This window comes from Fusarium verticillioides, chromosome 9, assembly GCF_000149555.1.
Source record: "Fusarium verticillioides 7600 chromosome 9, whole genome shotgun sequence".
Lineage (NCBI taxonomy): Eukaryota > Fungi > Ascomycota > Sordariomycetes > Hypocreales > Nectriaceae > Fusarium > Fusarium verticillioides.
In genome coordinates this window covers 2,111,562-2,133,901 of record NC_031683.1, presented here as the reverse complement: position 1 = coordinate 2,133,901, position 22,340 = coordinate 2,111,562, and the positions used below count along the sequence as shown (strand labels likewise).

Here is a 22,340-nt window from a genome sequence, read left to right as displayed (position 1 = left end):
CTTTAATGTGTTTGAGTGTCTTGTTGAGATGGGTATCTAGCGAAACAAACATGAATGCAACCCAAACAAACGCTGATGTGAGACGGACGGAATAGAGTAGCTACCCTAGTTCGTCCCAACTCGTCTTGTTTCGCTCCTCCTTCCTATTCTATCAGTGATATGACGACACATGATATCGTGCTAGATACTTGTTGGTTGTTGGTTGCTGTCAAATTGGGCATAAGAGACAGAGTTGCCGCAAATCACTTCAAGGGCTGAACCTCAACTTCGTTCAAAGTAGTGGTCAGAATGACAAATATCTCAGAGGTCCGTACTGCTCGTCGTCTAGGTATCTTGTAAGTCAACCACACTACCTCTATCAACACTTGCTTACCAAATACCAGAGAGACCGGCTCTGCAGCTTATCACCTATTCGGCTTGTATCGCTGTGTCATTATATCAGCGCGTTATGATGCACCGTCAAATACATCTCTAAATGAAGCCATTCTCGCTGCCGTAGCAAATCTCATTAATGAGAACCCTATGCTCCGAGTCGGCATCCGGGGCGAAGGCGACATGGAAGCCTATTTCACACACGTGCCTGAGATGAGACTGGGTGATTTCGTGGAATTTCGCACCTGGGGTCCTGAGGAAGACTATGAAGAGTGTCTGAACGACTTACATTGCGAACTGCATGACCAATACTGGCAGAACATTGAGACGAGGCCTCCGTGGCGGGTCGTTGTTGGCAGGCCGTCAGGCGTCACAGAAGGCGACGGAGACCCTCTCTTTGAGAACATTTCGTTTGCCTTTCACCACTCTCTTATGGACGGCATGGGCGGAAGGCTATTCCATGAGAAACTGCTCGCCCAACTGAACTCTCTGCCCGCGATTCCAGCGGCTCCCAAGGTTCTCTCCTTTCCCGAACCACCAGTACTCCCTGAACCACAAGAAAAGGTCATAGACTATTCGTCGACGCTATCAGGCCGAGCTACTCTTCTATGGAAACGATACCGACCCTGGTTCCTCACTCCTGGCCCGCCAAAAATATGGGCTGGTGAGCCTGTTGACTTTGATCGTCACAAGGCTCGCTTGGTTGCCGTGGATATCCCGTCAGCAGTTGTATCGACTGCCCTCAAAGAGACGCGTGCCCACGGGACTTCTATGACTGGTCTTTTGCATGCCCTTGTCCTTGCATCACTATCGAGACGGATTCCCACCGCCCCAGCCTTCATTTCGTCGACACCCATAAGCATGCGTCCCTACATATCACCCACTGCTGACCCTGCTATCAAGGACGCACTGTTTGGTGCTGTGACCGGTATGTCACATGAGCACTCTTCTTCAGCAGTGGCCGCCTTACAGGCTGCAAAGGGGGATGAGATTAACGACCTTATTTGGAGCCACGCAAGGAGAGTCAAAGACGAGCTCAAGAAAAAGACATCTACAATCCCTGTGAACGATGACATGTTGGTACTCGCGACCATCACCGATTGGAAAGCACTTCTACGGAAGAAGGATGGTCAACCGCGACCTCGATCGTGGGAAGTTAGTAACGTCGGCACTCTGCCAGCCCCGACTGGAGAGCCGGGTAAGAGGAGCATTCATCGCATGCTTTTTACAAATGGCGTCATGGTTGCAAGTGATCCGATGAGCGTCAGTGTAGCAAGTGTCAAGAACGGTCCCTTGACGATGGGAATTACTTGGAATGATGGTTTTGTGGAAGACGAGATCATTGAGGGGCTGAGAGACGATTTGGCGATGTATCTAAGGCGGCTGCATGAGATGGGGGTAATTACTGATGAGTCGTAGCCTGAAGAGTTATGATGCTAGTCTCTGTATAGATGGCGTATGCATGGCAGCTAGGTACAGGGTCTCGATGGCTCAAACGCGTCCACGGTACAGTAAGTGAGACTCGAGGCTGCGAACGGCAACTCGGCGAGAGACTGGCCCCAGGTTCTACGGTTCTCCGGGACGGCCAAGTCGGATCCCGAAAATGCCGGACCTCTAGGAGACCCCGAAGACCCTTCAGGGATGAAACAAGATCTGGGACATGCCCATGTCACTTGAAGCTTAAGATCAGCGCAAAGTCAAGTCTCTAGTCTCTTAACGTCATGATCGATACGAAGTTCATGTTTCTTCAGAAAAGTATTCATATTCCCGTTATGAAATGTTAAGGGCTATTGTGCATTAAAAGCTATAATCCAAAGTATTCTATTCTTCTTGGAGGTGTGCCCAGATCATCTCACATCAGTCCACCTCATGCCAGAATTCAATTCAAAAGAGGTCGTTAAGGACCCTATTCCCAATCTACCCAAACGCCTCGCGAATTTTATGCAATGAAACCGTTCTCTTTTCGGAACGTCTCTACCATCCCTCGCCGGGGTTTCTCCTCGCGCGGTTATTGCCGCGGAAGTAATCGTATGAAGGCTCCTCGTTCTGCGCAAGACCGCTGTAGCCTTGAGGTCCGCCGCCCATAGCGCCGACTGAAGGCCCAGGCGATTGCACAGGCGTCATGCGGCCTGGTGTGCTGAGATTGCTGTATGCGGGAGCCGCGGCGTTCGAGATTAATCCGAGTCCTGATGAGCTTCCGTTGTTGTGCGAGTACAAGGGACTGCGGCCACGGGCGGGGGGCTCTGTGCCTAGAGTCATTTGCTGTGTGAATCCAGTGTTGGGCGCGCCACCTGGTCGGTATGCTGAATAGCTAGTATCGCCGCTTGTGTTGCTGGCAAGAGACATGAGACGTTGCTGTTGAGCTGCCCCACCTGCGAAGGGAGAACCAGTTCGGCCTACAGGTGTGCCGGGTCGTGAGAAATCACTACCATCGACTGAGCCAGGAGTACCAGGGCGAGCAATCTCTCCAGGTCGGCCGTAGATCTCGCCTCCGCCATGGTCCTCTGCGAACTCGGCTCGGTTCTTGTAATACTCAAAGTCCATCTGGCTGTCTGACACGAACTCGAAACCGGGAACGTTGTTGGCACTCTTGCCTGGCCGTCCTTTCTGCATAGGATCGAGAGAAACCATATCCGAGTAACCACTGACTGTCATCATATCGCCAGAATCGACATCTCTGCCATCGCTCAGGCGACCCTTGTAGATAGCAGGCAAAAGGTTCTGTGCGCTCGAATGAACCATGGGAGTAATCAGAGGTCGGTAAAGTGCGGGGTGGCCAAAACGGTTCGCCAATCGCTCACTGCGCATACGGTTCTCCTTGGGGTCCACGCCGTTCTCGGGTGTCTTGGTGATGTCCACAATACTATAGTAGGTGATCTTGTTGTTAAAGGCGCGGTTGCAGTAAATCTTGAAGATGATCAAGATAAATGGCAGCGGTATCAGACTGTAAAATTCGATATGCGACCCCGAATTGCCACGAACCCAGCAAGTCAACATGACAACCAGGTTGGAAAGCATGGTCGCGAAGATGAAACGATTGAAGATGACTCGCCAGAACATTCCACCGGATTCAGTCTTGGTGACGAAGCGGTAGAGGAGAAGGTACTTCTTCAGCCACGAGTCAATGAGGAAGTAAAGAGCCGTTGCTGGCAGGACCAGAGGCTGGATACCGGCAAAGCACATGGTGACTGTAGCGTAGTAAAGGAAGTAGTTGTAGTAACTGGCGTACTCGAAAGGCGGCGGGGCAGTGAGCTCAATAAGCTCTCGGGGTGTTGGGCTTGAGAACTTCTTGAGGAAGAACGCTTGCACGAGCGGCCACAGTTGGGCAAGGTCAATAGCCGCACCAAGTTGACGCTGGAGCAGATACGTCACCCAGAACGGGCTGGTGTTACACAAAGCTATGAACATGGAAGAGGCAATGTCGTTCTTCTTGATGGACTCCCACACATCCTGCTTGACACTTCCTGTCGTATCCTTGACAACATTGGAGACGAAACTCCAGATAACACTGAAGATGGAGAAGATAAGAAGGTTGTTGAAGACGAAGAAAAAGTAAAGCTTGGCCAAAACGTGCCTTTCTCGTCCAGTCTTGGTCTGGTCACCAGCCTTGACAGAGAGTCGACGGAAGATCATAGGGAGAACGAGGTATGTCAGGGACATGATTGCTGGAGAGAGAACACCCTGAATAGCACCCCACACCTTGGGATGGGCAGCGAGCTCGGTTCTGAAAGCAGGCCAGACCTTGCCCAGATTCTGCAAGTTGACGAGAAAGATGGCAATGCCAAGGTTAGGAACAATCCAGATAAGAGTCAGAAGAGTGATCCAGAAGTTGTTGATCCACCGTCTACGTCCTCGAGTGCTGCTGTAGAGAGGCATGTTCTCCCAGATGATATCATTGGGCCGAGGTGCGAGTCTGACTGTGGCACCGACAGGCTTCTTCTTCCGACAAGCGTAGGCGATACCGTGGGCCTCTGCAATATCTGCGTAACTCGCGAAGCCGTAAGGCATCGAGCCTCGCTTGTCGACCGTGGCACGTACTTCCTTGATCTGAATCTCGAGATCACGAATTCGCTGGGTGTAGTATTCTATAGCATCCACCTTTTGGCCTCGGGGATAAGTTCCGTAAGATCGGTCCTTCTTGGAGGGCTTGCACATGGGTCGAGCAGCTGGGACGTTCTTGGGGTCCTTGAGGTACTTAGCCAAGACCTTCTCAAGCTTGCGAACAGCGTGGTCGTGCTGCGCGATAAGCTCCGGGAGTTCCTTGACATTTCGGGCAACAGCGGTTCGAGCAAAAGATGAGTTGGGGGCGATCTGATCGATGATTCTTGCGATACCCTCGTCGGAGCAGCCCTTCTTGGGGATGTCGAATACCTGCAATTGAGTGTGAGTAACCGTTTTCTGGTGGTAGCTTTTTCTTATCTTACCATTAGAGTTCGAGAGTGAAGACTCTTCTGGTAATCCTCGCTCTCAAAATACTTGCGCCGGAGCTGGAGAACCTTGCTGTAGTTAAACCAAAGGAAACCCATGACGATGAAATTGAAGCACCAGGCGATGATGACCTGGGACCAAATTGCCGGAGCAAATACATTGAGGGGAGTGATGTTCAGTACCCAGTTGGCTGTTTTATCACCCTTGTACTCTAACCACCTAGTATAGTTGATTGGGAGCAAGATACCAACACCAGTGACACACAAGGTAAGGAACATATTACGACACATGCGAACGAAGCGCAGGAAGACAGTAGCGTCCATACCGATCAATGGTACAAGCTGCTCTTCTTTGGTCCGCCATAATGTCGTGATCCACGACCACGGGGCTTTTCCGATGGGTGGCGGTACGTGCTTCTCGTCGGCATGTTTCAACTTGGGGGCATAAATGGCCTGGTGGTATGGTCGAAGAATCGAAAAGACGATGGCGATGCCGATTGTGACAGGGATCGACGTAGCTAAAGCCGAATATAGCGAGGCAGCTTGGAGCTGAAGGACGGCGTTAGCAGGGACGTATACTTGCGATACCATGCATCGGGACATACCTGTTGACTGAAGGGTTCTTGAAGAAGATCGAGCAATTGCTTGCCAGTATCCTCTTGTTCCTGCCGACCGTAGAGGTTGGTTGTATAATCCATATCGGGCGCGCGAGCTCCGCCAACGGGCGAAGACGTTGGAGCTTATCTCGAATGTCTAATGGCACTGCAGTCTATGGCGCGACGACGTTTCTCCGAGCTCTCCAAATTTATTGTTGTCGGCCACGTGTGTAAAGTCGCGATTGACTGGCTCGAATTGGGGATGGTCTCGTATTCGCAGGGGTCTCAGAGGATGGATCGCAGACAAGATAAGAGCTGAAGAGGACGGGACTATAGGGGCGACCGGGGAGATGTAGATACTCGAGGCCAGGCGCCACTTGACAGATCAATCGTCGTAAACAAAGAGCCCTTGGTAAACGAGAGTCGCTGTGTCATTAAAGAAGCTTGCTTGGTCGGGAAGGCCCGTGAGCGAAAGGACGAGGCGCCAAAAGGGGCGAAGCGAACGGAATATGGCGTCACTCAGGGACAGGCGACGACGATGGGGATAAGAGAATAAAGAAAGAAACAAAGGAGGTCCGATGATAGGGAGAGATGCGATGTTAAGGTTGAGCAAAGTATGTAGAGTACGTACGTAGAGAAGGAGGTAAAGGTAAAGAAGGGTAAAAGTAGGGCTGGGGGTGGAGGTTCTGTTCGCGGACTAAGACAAGACTAAGAACTAAGGAGCCATGACAATGACATGGGATGGATCCTATTATCATGGGGGTTAGACTCTAACGTACGGAGTAGACAGTGTTTTTTTTCTTTTGGGGGAAGCCATTAAAAGACAAAGCTTGGCAGCCATTATGTATGCATTGGATCAAATGTGGCAGCGTGAGGGTGAGTGAGCGGGTGAATGAAGCCAATAAAAAGTCCCCTGTTTTAGAGATTCTCAACCAAGCGCTAGTCATGGTAGAATGATCGAGACCTGTGATCAACAGTGTCAGTTAATGACCACATAAAAACATGCCAACAGCACCATCATTCTCATTCCTGGAGATATTGCTGATTCTACTTGTCGAAGTCTTCATACCATCCCGTCTCCGTACGCTGTTTACCCTGGCACGCGGCCTCCGTGGGGATAAGACCCGACCTCACCAAGACCAAGATCAAGACCAAGACCCAGGGCAGCTTCAGAGTCTCAAGTTCTATTTTTGACGCCTTTAGACCCGCTGCAGTGGGGACCCTCCTCAACCGTAGCACGGGCCGGGAGACCCCTGTCGGCCAATCGTCTCCCTCCCTCAAGCTTCTGGGTACGCCACGCCTCTCGGTTTTTGCCCCTGCATTGGATGGATCCCCTGGAGACTGGGACGTGAGTTTTTTTGGCGTCTCGAAAGACGCTGAGAATACGAACATTCCAACAGACTTGCTCTTCCAGAAGGGGAAAGTGATGGGATGGCTCTCTGCTGGCACTGGCACTGGCACTTCGCTGGCTAAACGGTGGTTGATGTCAAAGTTTTGGCGATCGATCTGCGTGCGTTACAACGCTTTCTTTTTACGACGTCGATCTTTTTTTTCTACTGAGGCCCTTTGTTGTTGACTTTCAAGGCGGTCTTTGAAGGACATGTCATGCATTGTTGGTACCTGACATGGATTGAGTGGCATGAATGGCAATAAACAATTAATTAATCTTGCAGTTTCTGACACTTGCGCCTCAACCGCCTTACCATTTATTCATTTATTGAATCTCGCTCATCCTCATTCTCATGCCCTCCTCCCGTAACAAAACAAAAACCAAATGGATCTTGATCGATGCCCGGTACCAAGCAAGGCCCTTTGACCCGCCGCGACTCGCCACTTACAAGCTCGTACAGTACAATAGTTCATGCTCAATGACATATCGACACGCAACCCGACCCGATCGCAACTGGGAAAACAAGTCGTGTCAAATCGGGAAATCCAAAGTCCCCAACCCAAAAAAAAATCTCACGTTTTATGTGCCGAGTGGCCCGTCGAGCTACCGAAGCTTGTTCGCAATTCTGAAACAACCAACAAAAAAGAAAACATTTTTCTCTTTCGTGATGTGGCCACGTGACGTGTCCGATTCCACGAAACCTCATCCGTGAGGTACGTCAACTAGAGCCCACATGTGAGTAAGAAACTTGGATCTCTATCCTAAGTGATGAAAAGAATTAGGTAGTATCTTCGTGTGCTAGTAATATATCACGTAACTTTTGTATTTGTGGCACTAGTTCATGGCAGGGAAGTTGTCTTGATTCCTGAAGCCAAGGTTCTCAAGACACTGCAAAAGTGTGGAAAATTAGATACTCAGTCGGTATTAACATTGCCGAAGCTATCTTATGGACTCCCTCTGTATTCTTCTGTTGAGTACGGACTCGAAGTATCATTTTGAACAGGATAAGTACTCCAATTTAATCCACTGGCCACTGTACAACCTTCACAAATGAGGATTGATACTAAGATCCCTTGATCCTGGTCTCAGAGCTGAGTGAAGCGGTCCAGCCATCAGGGCAAGATAAAGAAGGGAACGGTGATCAAAGAACTTCAGCATTCCAAGACCCGATCGATAATCGCCATTTTCCCCAAAGCTCTCCAAGTGAAGGCGGCCACATGTTGATCAACGGGCACCCTGCATGTGGGTGTTGGTTGCTGGTACGGCCGTAGTGCAAATAATCATGAGAAAGTTCGGTTGCTGGATTATGTGAGAGAGATTCTATGCTGGAGTTAGACTATATTCACAGTAATAAGAGCTTGAGACATACCAATAAGTCGAAAATGTTTCATCGCCGGGGGCCAGATATCGCTGATCGAGAGAGAAAGGGGTCGCACTCAAGTCCATTTCGAATTCGGCAGGCGTAACGTTGATAGACTTGAAAGCCCAGGCTAATGAAGGAGGGGCTTTGTTGCTGCTGTAATTCGAAGCTGGTGATAGAGCTGGAAGCACATGCTAATGAAGAAGGGATTTTGGGCCCCGGCTGGACTTGAGCGACTTCCTTTTGCATCTAGATAAGATAGGAAAGAAAAGCAAGGAGGTCACCCAGTTGGCAGTAACTAACCCTTCCACTTGTAGTCCTTCTCCAGAACTGGCAAGAGTCCTTTCAGCGGGAGTCGCAAGTACCCAAAATGAGTAATAAAACTTATAACAGCTACGGAGGTAAGTAAGTTACGGGACTGGGGGAGGAAGTGAAACTCGGGACCTGGAGACTAGATGAAAAGATTTAGGTAATTTAGTATAAACTGGAAATAAATTTAAGATGCCCTTTATAGAGTTTATTTTATTACTCTAAACTTAGGTCTTGTGTTTTCTTGCTCCCCAAGGCCGGAGAAGAATGATGGCTTAAACAAGACTTCACGATTCACAGTCTGATGCCGAGAAACGACGTTCCAGTATTGTAAGGTAGGTAGTTACCAGCCAAATGGGACAATGCAGCTGCTATGACCAATTCCTCTACCATGTAGAATGGATCCCACTCATACCACTTTAGAACTGTAGCTCTGCAGTATACAAGACATTGAATTTGGCATAAGGCCGTGGCTCAATTTATGAAGCTCTTTTGATCACATGCGCAATCCCAAGCATGATGTTGCTTTAATTCATAGGTGACTTTTATTCTCTTAAGCTGAGGTACCTTGAGCACAGACTGACGTGTGTCTGACTTCCATGGCACCTTTTAGGTAGCTAAAAATCCGTGACACAGTTTTGAGGTCGCCCGGAGAGTGGTACTCTAGGAATGGATGGGGAAACAGTAATGGAACATGGTGCTTGCTCTGCCGGATCATAGCTCACAGAAGCATTTTGCGGTTCTGGTATTGCTAAGAGAGCCTGAATACTAGACGTCGAACGAACTCTGAGATGCCACAAGGCACCAACAACTTAACTTGAGTGTGATTTTAACAGATTCTAACCAAAATAAAATGTTCACAAGATTTTCAGTGTTAAGAGAATAATAGAGGGGATTGGTCCGTACCGGATTGGTTCTAGAAGATATCATAGTTGAGTCAAACCCTGAGGAAGTGGGATGAGAGAGTAACCCTCCGAGTTTCGGACATAAGGAAGACAAGGGGCTTATTCAGACCAGGTTATTTCAGCTATAGCTAATATGATAAATGGTATTTTGTGTACTCTAGTTCAACGAAGCCCTCTTGAACGACCACGAATCTCGCTGTCGAACATCACCGCTTCAATATCTGATGTTATATCTTGTTTCCTACCTCACGTAGGTTTATTAATGGAGATCTTATCCCAATTTCCAATGCCATTTATAGACTAATAGAGAAATTAAGATGCATTACTGCTCATGAATTACTAGCAATGGATGACTCAGAGCTATGATGGCCTTGACTGCGGATTCTTACTCTGACTTAAGACGCGGAGGACTCCGTAGTCATAAGACGGGCCATGTCAGTAGATGAGAACTTAGGTCAGACTCAGTCTAAATTTATCTGTGGCATAACATAGGGCTGAATAAGCTTGACTTGATCATCCAGCCTCTTCTCTTGTATGTCAGACCAGTGTCAGTCGGCCTGATCGTGCTGTTACTCGGTACACATGACATGATTAAAGTAAAATCTAGCCAGGACATTGCCTTAACGTAAGAGACTCGAATAAGGTTTGCCCTTCATGACCGCGAGACTCGTTGTCAATCACATCTCATGATCAAGCTTTACTACGGGGGCGGAGAGAAGTCGTAGAATTGAGGGCACCATCTATCAGTATACCTACTTAGGTAGGTAAGCAGCCGTGCATCAAGTTCTCATACTCTATTGATCCATTGTGAATTACATGATTATCCAATAACCACGGTACGGGAGACAACAAAACTTAGGACATCTAATCTGAACGACATGAATATTTGGTTAATGTCTTTAAAAACTTAGAGGACCTTAGACTATACGGTCAGAAGTTTTCTTAAACCTCTTATATAAGGCATGATTTCTATCGTGGTCTGTACACATCAAGCCTCCAGATGGAGGTTACGCTATTTAAGAAGACAACCGGATAGGTTCAAAGCCTTTACGCAGCTGACAGCCATTATGTCGGTCCATTTCAGTGCTTGCTCTTTCGGCATAAGCTTGCGCTCCGTATAGTTGAACAAATACATAATAACACGATCGTCCTGGTGAACATAGTTCGAGTTTGGGGCCTCCGATTCGACTCTCTCTACGCAGTCTATCATTAAACTTTTCCATTCGCAACCTTGAGATGTTTTTAACTTTACCAACGGGCCTCAAGAAACATATAAAAGGGGTTCGATCGGCCTCATTAGTGAACCCACAGACTTCGACCTTTTCCTTCTTAAGCTGGTCCAGTACGACACCCCATTCGGAAACACCAAACATCAGTCGTTTGCTATCCTCCAACCACGATCCTCAAGATGAGTGTACAGTTAAAGATCGCCGTCGCTGCACTTTCTGTATTGAGTCGGTTAATAGACATCTACGCCTCACCCTTTCTCAAGCATACAGGGGATCCAGGGACGCATGCATTGTTGGCATTTGCTCGAAATCCGTCATACTTACTCGTTGAGCTGATGATACTCGATTACTCGGTGCCAGCCATACCCTCTGACACTTGGCCAATCCCCCGCATCTTTTACTATTTATTCCACAAGCAATGCATCATCGTCTATCTACAAGAGTTGGCCGTTCGTCTCACGCTTAACGGGATCAAGGCATTGCGAAAGAGGAGCTGGTCGCCATTTGTCAATACAAGTCGGCCATTGGACAAGATGACGCGAAAGGATATTGCAAAAGTCTTTATCTTCGAGGAAGTTCTCCTCTGGGTCTTGACTGTTTTATGTATTTCTAAACTCCCATATCGTGTTGAGGGTGCTATGGAATAAGACAATAAGACACGATAGAAGATCAAAGGCCGACAAAGCAACAAAATGATCCTAACAGCCCGCCCCCAAGAGAAAAGTAACAGAGAACATAACATAGCTACGGCAATATTAATACAGACTATCTTTTCTCCCCAGATTTTGCAATTTCTTGAGAACGGTGACCTCAGATATGTTATAGGCAAAACAAGCAGCAATGCTTTCTTGTAGTTTGCGGGCTATCATCTGGGAACTAAAGTTTTCGCGGTCCCCCAGGATTTGCTACCCATTTTCATGGCCGCAATGGTAACAGATCCAACAGAGAGAATTCCTAGGAACTGAATTAAGCATTGCCTGTGAGATAGACAGTACCAGTAGCGAGCCATGTAAGTGAAATGAGACGTATTAGGGCTTCTAGCCGAATGTAATACGAAACTTTGGAGCTCCCTCTAAAAAGGAAGCACAGGAAAACATTCTTGAAATATCCATCCTCAGATCGAACACGGATGAAAGGTGGGTGATGCATCTTCAGTGAGGAGTGATGGACGGTTTGATGTGTCTGTTGTGAAGGGAAGCCTAGCAATAGGGAATTCAAGTTGAAGCAGCAGCTTTGCAGATATCTTATCAGTTAAATATCCGATACAAGAGCCTGAAAATATCACGTCGCAGTCCAGACCACCGTACGAAACGCGGCCTCGTTATACTCAACACCACCCCGGATTACTGCCAGGTCGCCGCCCCGAGTTAGTGCAATATCTCCCTTCGCCAAGATACAAACAATATCTTTTTTCCCAGCAAACCAGTCTTGCGGAATAAAAAAGTGCTCAGAAATCTCTATTGAAGATTCGCCGTCACGCTGCGTAATATCCAATCCGCTGGCGCTGAGATCAACGGAGCATACCCAAGAAGAATGATTCAGGAATATGAGTCTGCTTGAGTCATCAACTCCTATGAAATGGGTAATATCGAGTTCAAATTGAGTCACACGCGAACAAAGTGCAGCGGTCAGGTTTGACGACTTAATAATATCTCGCTTGTCATCCGCGGTAGATTGATGAAACGTGGCCAAAGCATATGTTTGCCTCCTTTGTGAGAGGCTAGAGTCGCTGCCATGGACAGGAATATGTTCCAGGTTGATGACAGCAATTCTGCTGGTTTGTGTGGAACTTCTTGGTTGCGCTAAATGGAGCATGATTCTGTGTTCTTGACCAAGTGAATACAAGGTCGCATTTGTAAGTTCTCCCGTCTGACCGTCCAATGAAAGTTTCATCGAAGAGACTTCAGTCAAGTTGCGCCAGCTGTGGGCGCTTATTTTGACATTGTCCACACATATCAGGTGCTGGGAGGATTGTGGATGGGGGAACCATTTCCGGATGCTTGGTATTTGGGGATATGTTTGTTCCATCTCATTCTTACCGTCATTTAAGTCGAACAGATGATCGGACTCGCGAGTTGATACCAGGAATTTGGCCGCGACGTCTCCTATTGTGACATCTGTGATTGCCTTCTCAGAGTCGAGGCGGGTCTTGAAGAGTTCTATTGGATCAGTGAGCCAGCCTTTGTCCGATGACATTTGGATCCTGTATAAAAAGATCCGGTTGGAAGCATCGACACTGAGGAGAGCATCTCTATTTTCAATCCAAACCAACAAACGAACTGCAGATTTGTGCTTGTAGAGCACGCCCAAACTTGCTCCTGTTTTTCGCTCATAGAACACGACCGACCCATCATCCTTCCCACAAAGGATGACTGTAGACTTGTGATGGAGCGCCATAGAAGTTACCTTCGCTTTCGCCTCCAGAGAAACCGTCTCAATCAAAGTCGCAGAAGTGAGGCCACTGCTGTCATCGCTCAGGGACTCCCGCAACAGTGCTTCCGGTTTCCACACAGTGCACTGGCTACCTCGTATATCGGCGAGTAGCATACTGTCCTTGGAGAAAGCAAGTTGCTTTATGTATGAGTTACTTGACTTGACCCTATAGAGGAGCTTAAACGTATCAAACTCGTAAACATGGATGATTCCATTGGCACAACCTGCTGCAAGAAAACGTCCATTGGGGCTTGGGGCAAGGGTTTGGCAGTTGGCACGAAAACACTCCAGCTGCCGGTCGGTATGAGGATCAAGTAGAGCGAGATCGCCGTCGAGATATGCAACTGCAAGAAGGCCTATGTCGGGATTGGGGTTGAACGCAAGCGCTACGATGACATGCGTGGAAGTCTCCCCATTTGAGAGCTTCTTTCCGCAGCTACCGGCATAAGTGTCCTCTTCCATATCCCATAGGATAATGGGCTGTCCATTGTAAGCTACAGCAAGCATGCCATGGCTGGTAGAAAGAGCAAGAGCGCACGGAACCCCACTCAGTGGTATTCTGTTCACCTCTGGTGTATTGGCATCACCCCATGGTCTACGTACCGACTCGGGACGGACGTTATGACCCAACTTCCAACTGTCTATGCAGTTATTGCGACTTGCAATGATGAGCATATCTCCGTCGAATTCCATACCCAGCGGACGTGGCGGGCTGACGAGGGTGTGGACTACCTGACCTGTTCTGATGTCCCAGATCTTGGTTGTCTTGATACCACATGTTGCCATGAGGTCGGATCCAGTCTTGAAGGCAATCAGGTTAACAGATTCGCCATGACCAAAGGTTTTGTACTCCTGATGGGATGCAGTGTAATACAGTATGACTGTCCCTGAGCCAAGTGCGATGGCTAGGAATCCATCCCCATAGCGTAAAGCCTTCAGTTGACCCGTCCGAAAATCGACGCATAATATTCTATCATCCCATTGCTCGTTGAACGCACCAAGGACTTCGAGCCTCTGATTTGAGCCCCCTACTTTGTATATCATGGACTCAGTAGGACAAAATGGAGGTATTAGTGAGTATATTGCGGAGGGTGATACCGCGAGCGCATTAGCAAACATGGCCGGAATCCGAGCAAGATCCATGCTCCATTGCCGTAGTGCCCTCATCTGAGGATCAAGTGGTGAGCGTTCAACAACACACCGATTCATGTAGGCTTTGAGATGCTTAGAGGCACGAATGAGTTGTGTGAGATCTCGGGAGTCAGCAATCGCTTCGATCCAGGTGAGCACATTAGACTTCAGGAACTGAGTGACAAGCTGGAATGTCCCTGCAGCTAACGAATCAGCTTTCAACAGATGATATGAGTATGCTGTGTATGCATAGATGGCAAAATCCTGCCTTGTTAGTAAGTTCGCCGAAGATCGGCGACGTCTGTTCCTTGGAGGCTTCATCTCGTCTCCTACGAGGTAGCTCAGACACACCTCTGCCATTCGAGCGTGGGCTTGAGTTACGTCAATGGAGAACTCGGATTCCAATCCAACAGATGTGAGGAATTCTCTGGCTGTTTCATGCACCATATTTACTCGTCCTTGCTTATCAACAATCACCAACTGACCGCATAGCGTTGAAATGCTTTCCTCCAAGTTCGGGAATGTGTCTTGAATATCCAGGGTCAAAGCACCATCTAGCTCACCGATAGTCATTGGTCGAACTGCACAAGCTGCCCATACTAGAATGGTTTTGGCCAGCTCCTTTCCCCGGCTGACTTGTGACATGTAATCGAGAGTCCGCTTGTATAGTGACTTCATGCCCCTTGGTACATCTTCAAGAATCTGGTGGATTTCCTTTCTACTGTGGCAGCGTTGGAGTTCCTCGATGACCAAAATCGTCCACAAGAAAGACCCTCTCGATTTGTCTAAAATCGTCTCAGCTAGTGCGCTTCGATCTTGAGGTCTCGCTATTGCCAAGGCCTGGCTCCGACTTTTGATTAAGAGCCTGAGATCTGATTGTGTATCCGTCGTAGTCACTGGCAAAATCTGGACCATATTCACTGGGATGCCCGCGAAACCTTGATCTAGCTCGACCGTGTCTCGACTTGTGACTAGAATCCGCAGTGGTATAGACTCATCCATGGTAGGGAGAATGGCCTGCAAAAGCACCAGAGGGTTTGAGCACTCATCCAAGGCATCGATGACCCAGTATTGCCGAGCCATGGGAACCCTAAAGATACCGGAAAGGAAAAGAATCCTCCAGAGCGTACGTTCGTCAATGCCGTCGAAAGAAATACCATCCGCCTGCATCTTTAGAATGGTATCACTGGCTTCAACGTTCGATGCCGCCATCTGAAAGGCTAGACGTCGGAGACAACGGCCCAGATAAGCCTTGGACCTGTCTCCGTGTTTAAAGAAGAAGTAGCTGCAAATCTGACCAGACTCCCTTAGCTGATTGACAACGTAACCAGCCAGAACAGATTTCCCAGTTGCAGGTCTGCCCTTGATCCATAACGTTCTGGCATCAGCTTCTTCACCGTCCCTCCATCTGATGTAATCGTCTTTGTTCGAAATCCACTCGCACGATCCAGGCATCCGAGATTCGCAAACATTTGCTAGATCATCGTCCAACATATCGGAAACTTGGAGGTAATTCTTGAGGCTCTTGATCGTTTCATGCCTCTTCTCCGGAATTGCTGTAGTGATCTTACTCACTGTCGAGGCAAGCGAGTCTCTTAGAAGTATATAATTGGAGTCCTGAGGTGTGTCGAACTTGCATATCGAACGGTGGTCAGCAGTCATTGGTATTTGCTTCTCTCCACGGTATCCAAGGACTGCTGACTCAGGATCGACAATAAGTGAGCTGAAGTATTTCATATTCTGTGTTTCATAAAACGACCAGAGCTCGAGGTCAGCCGAGAAGTGACGAAATTCATCATTGATCACTTGAACTGCTTCAGAGTTTGGCTCCAAGTCGCCAACGTAGGTACGGTCGTACGCGATCTTGAGCAGGTTTTTGAGCATCTTTGCTGAGTTTGCACCACGATGTGGCGTAGCGAGGAAATAAAAAGCAGCGAAACGTGAAGCCAGCGCATTGTGTTCTGCGTCTTGCTTGGCTAAAATGTATGCCTTCTTCATTACCAGTCCGCCCATGCTGTGGCCGATAACGATGATGTAGGTTTTGGAGTTCGCAATACATGGCGCGATGCTAATGGCACCTAGGAATGACTTGCCGATGTGATGAACGTTCAAGCAGTCTTCCTTACCTTTCAAATAGTACGAGTCATACCCATAGCTATGAATACGGACATTTCTGAATGCTGGATCCTGGGAGAGCCAATCCTCAGGCCAGAAGTGAGACTGGTCTGCGAACGACTTGCTCCATGTCTTTCTTGAATTGCCGCCCAATCCATGAACAAAGATGAGGTCGATCTCGGGCTCTGTTGGGCAATACAGAAGATTTAGTCCAAGGGACCCCTTTTCGACCTTTGGTTGTTCGTCTAGGGTTGTTGAAGTCTTGGACTGCGGCTTCGACAGAGGAAACAGGTTCCTCAGGCCCTTGGTCGAGTCGCGACTGCCTGTGGAGCTGCTGGGATGCAGGTCAGGCTTTGGGCGCCGCTGCTTTCGAAAGAACTAATCGCTACAGTCAGCAAACGGATCGGATTGGATCGAGGTGACGCTTTTAAATAGCCGTTTAGGTAGGAATGAGAGTTGTGTTAACCATTGTAGCCCATGAAACTCGATGTGTGCATCAGTGCGTGCGTGGGGCGTCAACTTTCGTTATTCGGACTGATGCAAAGGGTCGCGGCTCGATCCATCTGTACGCGGAGGGGCTAATTACCAAGTACGACACTCTAAGTGATAATTCTTAACAGGACTTTATCTGACAACAAATATAACATGTAAGAATGCCCAACAACTCGCCCTCAAAGTCACGCCGTCAGCCTTTCCCATGAATGATCATCCGCCAATCAGATGACGACCATAGCCGCCGATGCTACTCGTCACAGAACCAACACCCCAAGATCCAGATACGAACCCATGTTTATCTTGAAAAATCACGCATGATATATGTGACAAGACTGAAAATATTGACTTATGCCTCCCAAGTTCACTGAAGCGCCCAAGAGATTATTCATTTATCGCCTCATTTTCACTTGCCATGGCATCTGAGACCAATCCAACGTTCCAAGTTGGTGATCATGAAGCTTTCATGGAATATGCCCTCACCCAAGCCAAAAAGTCGCCGCCAGCTAGCAACAAATTCTGCGTCGGAGCAGTACTTGTAGATGCAGCCAAAGGAAGGGTCTTATCGACAGGGTACTCGCTTGAATATCCGAGAGACTACAAAGGAGATCCAGGTACCACACACGCAGAGCAATGCTGTTTTATCAAGATCGCCGACGAGCACAACCTTCCCGAGGAACGCATACATGAAGTCCTTCCACCGGATACTGTACTGTACACAACCATGGAACCTTGCAATGAAAGGCTGAGCGGCAACATGACTTGCGCGACCAGAATCTTGAGACTCAATGGCGCTATCAAGACTGTTTATGTGGGCATCAGGGAACCCGGAACATTTATTGCAAACAATGATGGGCAGGAAAGACTCGAGGCAAACGGTGTCAAGGTCGCGTATCCTGTCGAACATTGGCGCGACAGAATCACGGAGATCTCGATGGCCGGACATTGAAAGACTTCCATTAGCTTAGCTTGGCTGTGCTAGGATGAAGAATAAGGCTGCCGGTGCACCGGAACGGCCCGCATAAGCCGCTTGATTTTGACAAAGTCTTTGCTACCTCCATAAATACATAAATGCATGATACAAAGAACTGCGGTCTCATTGCATCTTCTCACAGTACTCCTGCTTCATACCTAGTGGACATCCTAATAAATGACTGATAAAAGCTAGGAGTTCTGATTCTTGTATTTTTGCCGGTTGCCAAATCAAATAAGGCTCGCAACAGTGACCGATGATGGATGCCGTTAGCCGCCGTCTATACTTAGGCATCTGTTAGTCTACTAAGTTAGTGCGTTGGTAGGTTAGTTTCGTGATGGGCGCTTATCGATTGGACCAGTGGACCGTGTTAGTAGTGAGTGCAACCACGCCAACCAGAAACGCTGAGTCTGTATAATAAACTTACTCCCTATCCAAGAGCCTGGTTTCGGGCGATCAACATATTTGAAGAGATCTGAAATGAATTACAACGATGCAAAGGGCTACGACTTCGGTTCGGGCAACACCAACATTGATCCAGCCGTATTGAGGGGTAAGCTAACTTAGAAGCCATGAACTTGGACCATTGTCTCCATATTGACTGCTTGGTTAGAGCTACCAAAGGGATGTCAAGTCACATCCACCGAGAACCATGGTGTAAGCTTCTGGGCGAAGACGGGTCGAATCGACGTTCTTCTCCAAGATGGCGCACCTCAGTCGTTTTTCATCAAAGTCCTATCGAAGGCAATAGGCATGAACATGACAAAGGGGGAATTCCATTCGATGAGCGCGATACATGGAGTCATACCGGAATTCGTCCCAAAGCCGATAGCTTGCGGTACCTACGAGGACATCCCAGACACACACTTCTTCCTCTGCGAGTTTCGAGAGATGACGGAGGATATGCCCGACCCTGACGAGTTTGCTTCTCGTCTGTCAACAATGCACCAAAAAAGTGTATCGCCCACTGGAAAGTTCGGCTTCCACATCACAACTTACGCAGGAAATTTGCCCCAGTACGTGGAATGGGAAGATAGCTGGGAGACGTTCTTTGCCAAGTCAATGAGACAGGCTCTTGACCTGGAGATGTCGGTGAAAGGCAAAAGTACTGAGCTTGAGGTTCTTTCACAGGCGCTTTTCGAGAAGGTTATCCCGAGGCTCTTGAGGCCTCTGGAGAGTGACGGCCGGACTGTGAAACCTTCGTTGATTCATGGCGACCTTTGGTATGCAAATGGAGGGATTGATGTCGAAAACGACCAACCTCTCGTTTTTGATGCATGCTGCTTCTTTGCACATAACGAATGCACGTTCCCGGAATTTCCTACCTGACAGAAGATATTAATCCTGCTAACCATCTTGATTCATAGATGAGTTTGGCCAATGGCGACCAGCTTGTAATAGGTTTGGAGATGAGTACGTCGCTGCATACAACACATTTGCGCAGATCTCGGCACCTGAAGAGGATTTTGAGGGTCGGCTAGATCTCTATAGGCTGTGAGTGAAGAAGTACACATATCTCTTCTTAGTCACTGGGACTGACGTCAGGTTAGAAGATTTGACACTCACGTGTCAGCCCTTTTTGTCGACAATGAGACGCTTCGAACACAGTGAGGCTATCCTTGAACTGTTGTATGTTTTTGCTCCTAATCTTATTACAGGGTTCTTGACGTTATGAGAGATCTGGTTCAGAGATATGGATAGTGTAGAGAAGCAACATACGTTACACTGCGTGATCTTGTCAGGCTTCAGATGCTTAGACTGTATCTTATTGGCAGGCTTAAAACTGTTCCTTTGATCGTGCATTGACCCCTCTACATCTAAGATTACTGAATTGTCTAGTTGAGGATCTACTTTATACCCAACCTTGAACGTGCAACTTCATGAGTCCACGAGTCTGTTACTATTATGTTCTCTCCCACTTCAAGGCTCGCGGTTCCCAATCTTCATGCTTCTCGTGCCCCATCGCGGATGTCTCATTTCTAGAATTGGCCGCCCACTACTTCAATATGTCTCTTGCTGGGTAGCCAGTGGGGGATCTCAATCATCGGCTCCGAAGCTTAGCACAAAGTTACTCTTCATGAGCATCACCATACACTTAGGTCGCATTATCGCGTGTGCGTTTCTCCCCAGAATGCCAGTAGGAGCGAAAGGTTTAGGTGGCAGAGGAGGCAAGATAACATCGCGAAACTCTAGTGCTATCATCTGAGGTTGTTCCTTCGTGAGTTGAAAGAAAAAGCTGCACCCGTAAGCGTAGATACAAGGAGTATGTTCTTCTTATACTTCAGCTTCCTCTCTTCTCTGACTTGCCCTTTACAACAAACAAGGCAAGCCATGGCGACTTTCCTTGGTACCACCCACTTATGACGGGCCTGGAGGACGCCAGGGGAGGCGAGAAAACTTAGGGCCTCTGTCTTAAATGACAAAAAGACGTAGGTAAATTTAGGCAAGACTCAATAGAGCTTTAGACTAGTTAGGGTTAGAAGTTGTCTTGTTTCTCAACTGAGTTTTGATCCTGGCTGGAACACGTATAAGCAAGAAAGATCTTGTGGTCATTATCGCTTTAACGCTATATGAGCGAGTACGAGTGTATGTTGGTATGGAGGAAAGGAAATTCGCGATATACCTATTTGGCAATAGCATAGCTCATTTTGGGACTTTCCATTGCTACCCAGAGGAGGAAGAAGCCCTTGTAAGACAGTTCATGATGATTGCTGGGATGTTATCGGTGTCTCACCAAGCGACAAGGAGAAAGTAAAGGATGCTTCTAGAAAATCTCCCCATTTTTTTGCTAACCTCGTAAGTAGGTAAAAGTTTTCTGACGGTTTTGGAAGTGCGTTACTTGATTTGTGACTCAGGGTTGGGTTTGGGCCTGGTCAAGGACTGGAGCGCTCCACTAAACTTCATCTCGCCGAGGGAAAACTGAGTGAGTTTGAGAACGCTTTTCGATGATGATATTGTGATTGATGCTTGGAACTCATGTTAGAGTCTCTACCATTGGAGAAAGATTGACATTTGGATAACAAATTGCCTCGTTTTCATATATTTGCTGAACTTTCTCTCCTTCCTCCCATTGGAGATTCGCCAGCCTAAGCTTCGAAAACGTCTCTATTGGTGATTTGACTTTCATTCGTATGAATCCTATCGACGTTTAAGTAAGGCAACAGAGAAAATTATGGAATTTATTTTTCCTCAACAATCGTATAAATAACGTCCTCACTCTTTTCCCCTTCTCCTTATCTTCCTCACACCATAAAACCCAGCATCAAAGCCCCAAATCGTCAAGCTACGGATACAGCATCAGCTCACTACTACTCACTACTAGATCTCTGTTAAGAAAACATCAAAGATGATCATCATAAACATATTTTAGTTTCTTTTCGCTCCATTCTATGCTGTTCTCCTCAGGATATGCACCGGTGGCCCTCCACCGTATGCTCCCAGTCATCTCAGCTGCATCCGCCGCTTCGAGTACTATCTATGCCACAGCACATACAGACAGACGTTCTTCGGTTTGCTTCTGCCTGTATTCTTCGGCAATATGCTTATCGCGATCGACGAGAGGAAAAACTTACCCACCATATTCTGGCCATCTTCGAGCACAACACCCATATTGCAGTTCTTTCTTGTCATGCTGCTGATGGCATCTGGTGTTCTCTTGGCTATGGCATATGGGAAACGTGGAGACCCAAAGGCTGAAGCTGCCGAGAGGATTGATCTCTATCGTGCTACTTTGCAGTACTATTGGTACTAAATCTTATCTAAGATGGCATTTTTTGGAGGTTAAGCACTCAGCTGCACGATGCTTATACCAACTGGGGAAGAAGGAGAGATAGCTCAATAAAGTTTGCTTCTGATTTCACAACTTAATGTTAGCATTTAAATCCTCATCCAGTCATTACTAGATCAATAGCCTTAAATGACACTTTAAGTGATGTAGTGGGACACTCATCAGTTTTGCCAATCCCAGCTCTGAAGCCTTTCAACTAGGTTTCATTCGAGCAAATGCTATCAATGCTTTAGAAAAGCACAGCAAAGTATATTTGTTGATACAGCGGTATAAATAGCCATCATTCCCTTTCCAGCTTCATCTTTTCCCTCTACATTTATCTGTCATCTTCATACCACAAACCCCAACGCCAAAACTCCACGTCGTCAGATTACGCATACGAGACCCTTGTTTCAAAAACAACAGTCATGGCTATAGACATATTCTGGGCCCTTTTGGCTATACCCTACGGCTGTGTCCTCAAGATGTGTACCGGCCCTATGCCACCTGCTCCCAGCCATCTCAGCCTCATCCACCGCCTGGGGTTCTACCTGTGTCACCCCGTCTATAAACAGACGCTCTTAGGAGTCTTTGTATTCGTGATGCTCGAGAGTGTTCTCATCGCGATCGAATTTGGATCACCCTGTATATACTGGCCACACCCGAGTCTGAGGCCTCTTCTGGACTTACTGACTTGTATCGCGGCCATCGCAGTTGTTTGTCTCTTTGCTACGGTATATGGCAGGCGCGGATCCCCCGAGGCTGAGGCTCGCCAGGCTGAGGAGATAAACGATCTCTATCTTACTTTCGTGCAGTACTATTGGCACTAAATCTCATGTGAG

At 47.8% G+C, this 22,340-nt stretch overlaps 7 protein-coding genes across 7 annotated transcripts; 4 read left to right on the top strand and 3 right to left on the bottom strand.

Moving 5' to 3' along the window:
* Positions 1–288: 288 nt before the first annotated feature.
* Positions 289–1,791, top strand: FVEG_10207 (hypothetical protein; the record flags this gene model as incomplete). The annotated part of the gene is made up of 2 exons (XM_018899266.1): positions 289–335; positions 384–1,791. 2 exons carry the CDS (start codon positions 289–291, stop codon positions 1,789–1,791), a joined length of 1,455 nt encoding a protein of 484 aa, XP_018757309.1.
* Positions 1,792–2,088: 297 nt separating this feature from the next.
* Positions 2,089–6,333, bottom strand: FVEG_10208 (hypothetical protein). Its single transcript, XM_018899267.1, has 3 exons — positions 5,405–6,333; positions 4,797–5,348; positions 2,089–4,743 (listed from the first exon to the last, which is right to left on the bottom strand). Exons 1-3 carry the CDS (start codon positions 5,495–5,497, stop codon positions 2,347–2,349), a joined length of 3,042 nt encoding a protein of 1,013 aa, XP_018757310.1. The 5' UTR covers positions 5,498–6,333; the 3' UTR covers positions 2,089–2,346.
* A 1,603-nt stretch (positions 6,334–7,936) lies between these two features.
* On the bottom strand, positions 7,937–8,847 carry FVEG_10209 (hypothetical protein; the record flags this gene model as incomplete). The annotated part of the gene is made up of 4 exons (XM_018899268.1): positions 7,937–8,021; positions 8,155–8,275; positions 8,449–8,596; positions 8,845–8,847. The coding sequence occupies 4 exons, from the start codon at positions 8,845–8,847 to the stop codon at positions 7,937–7,939; spliced, it is 357 nt and encodes a 118-aa protein (XP_018757311.1).
* A 2,285-nt stretch (positions 8,848–11,132) lies between these two features.
* On the bottom strand, positions 11,133–17,022 carry FVEG_10210 (hypothetical protein). The gene is made up of 2 exons (XM_018899269.1): positions 16,734–17,022; positions 11,133–16,645 (listed from the first exon to the last, which is right to left on the bottom strand). The coding sequence occupies exons 1-2, from the start codon at positions 16,734–16,736 to the stop codon at positions 11,870–11,872; spliced, it is 4,779 nt and encodes a 1,592-aa protein (XP_018757312.1). The 5' UTR covers positions 16,737–17,022; the 3' UTR covers positions 11,133–11,869.
* Positions 17,023–17,030: 8 nt separating this feature from the next.
* FVEG_10211 (hypothetical protein) lies at positions 17,031–17,930 on the top strand. Its single transcript, XM_018899270.1, has one exon. It carries the CDS (start codon positions 17,175–17,177, stop codon positions 17,706–17,708), a length of 534 nt encoding a protein of 177 aa, XP_018757313.1. The 5' UTR covers positions 17,031–17,174; the 3' UTR covers positions 17,709–17,930.
* Positions 17,931–18,111: 181 nt separating this feature from the next.
* On the top strand, positions 18,112–19,602 carry FVEG_10212 (hypothetical protein). Its single transcript, XM_018899271.1, has 5 exons — positions 18,112–18,285; positions 18,346–19,035; positions 19,100–19,226; positions 19,283–19,339; positions 19,391–19,602. The coding sequence occupies exons 1-5, from the start codon at positions 18,213–18,215 to the stop codon at positions 19,431–19,433; spliced, it is 990 nt and encodes a 329-aa protein (XP_018757314.1). The 5' UTR covers positions 18,112–18,212; the 3' UTR covers positions 19,434–19,602.
* A 2,324-nt stretch (positions 19,603–21,926) lies between these two features.
* On the top strand, positions 21,927–22,328 carry FVEG_16755 (hypothetical protein; the record flags this gene model as incomplete). The annotated part of the gene is made up of 1 exon (XM_018905992.1): positions 21,927–22,328. One exon carries the CDS (start codon positions 21,927–21,929, stop codon positions 22,326–22,328), a length of 402 nt encoding a protein of 133 aa, XP_018757315.1.
* Positions 22,329–22,340: the final 12 nt, after the last annotated feature.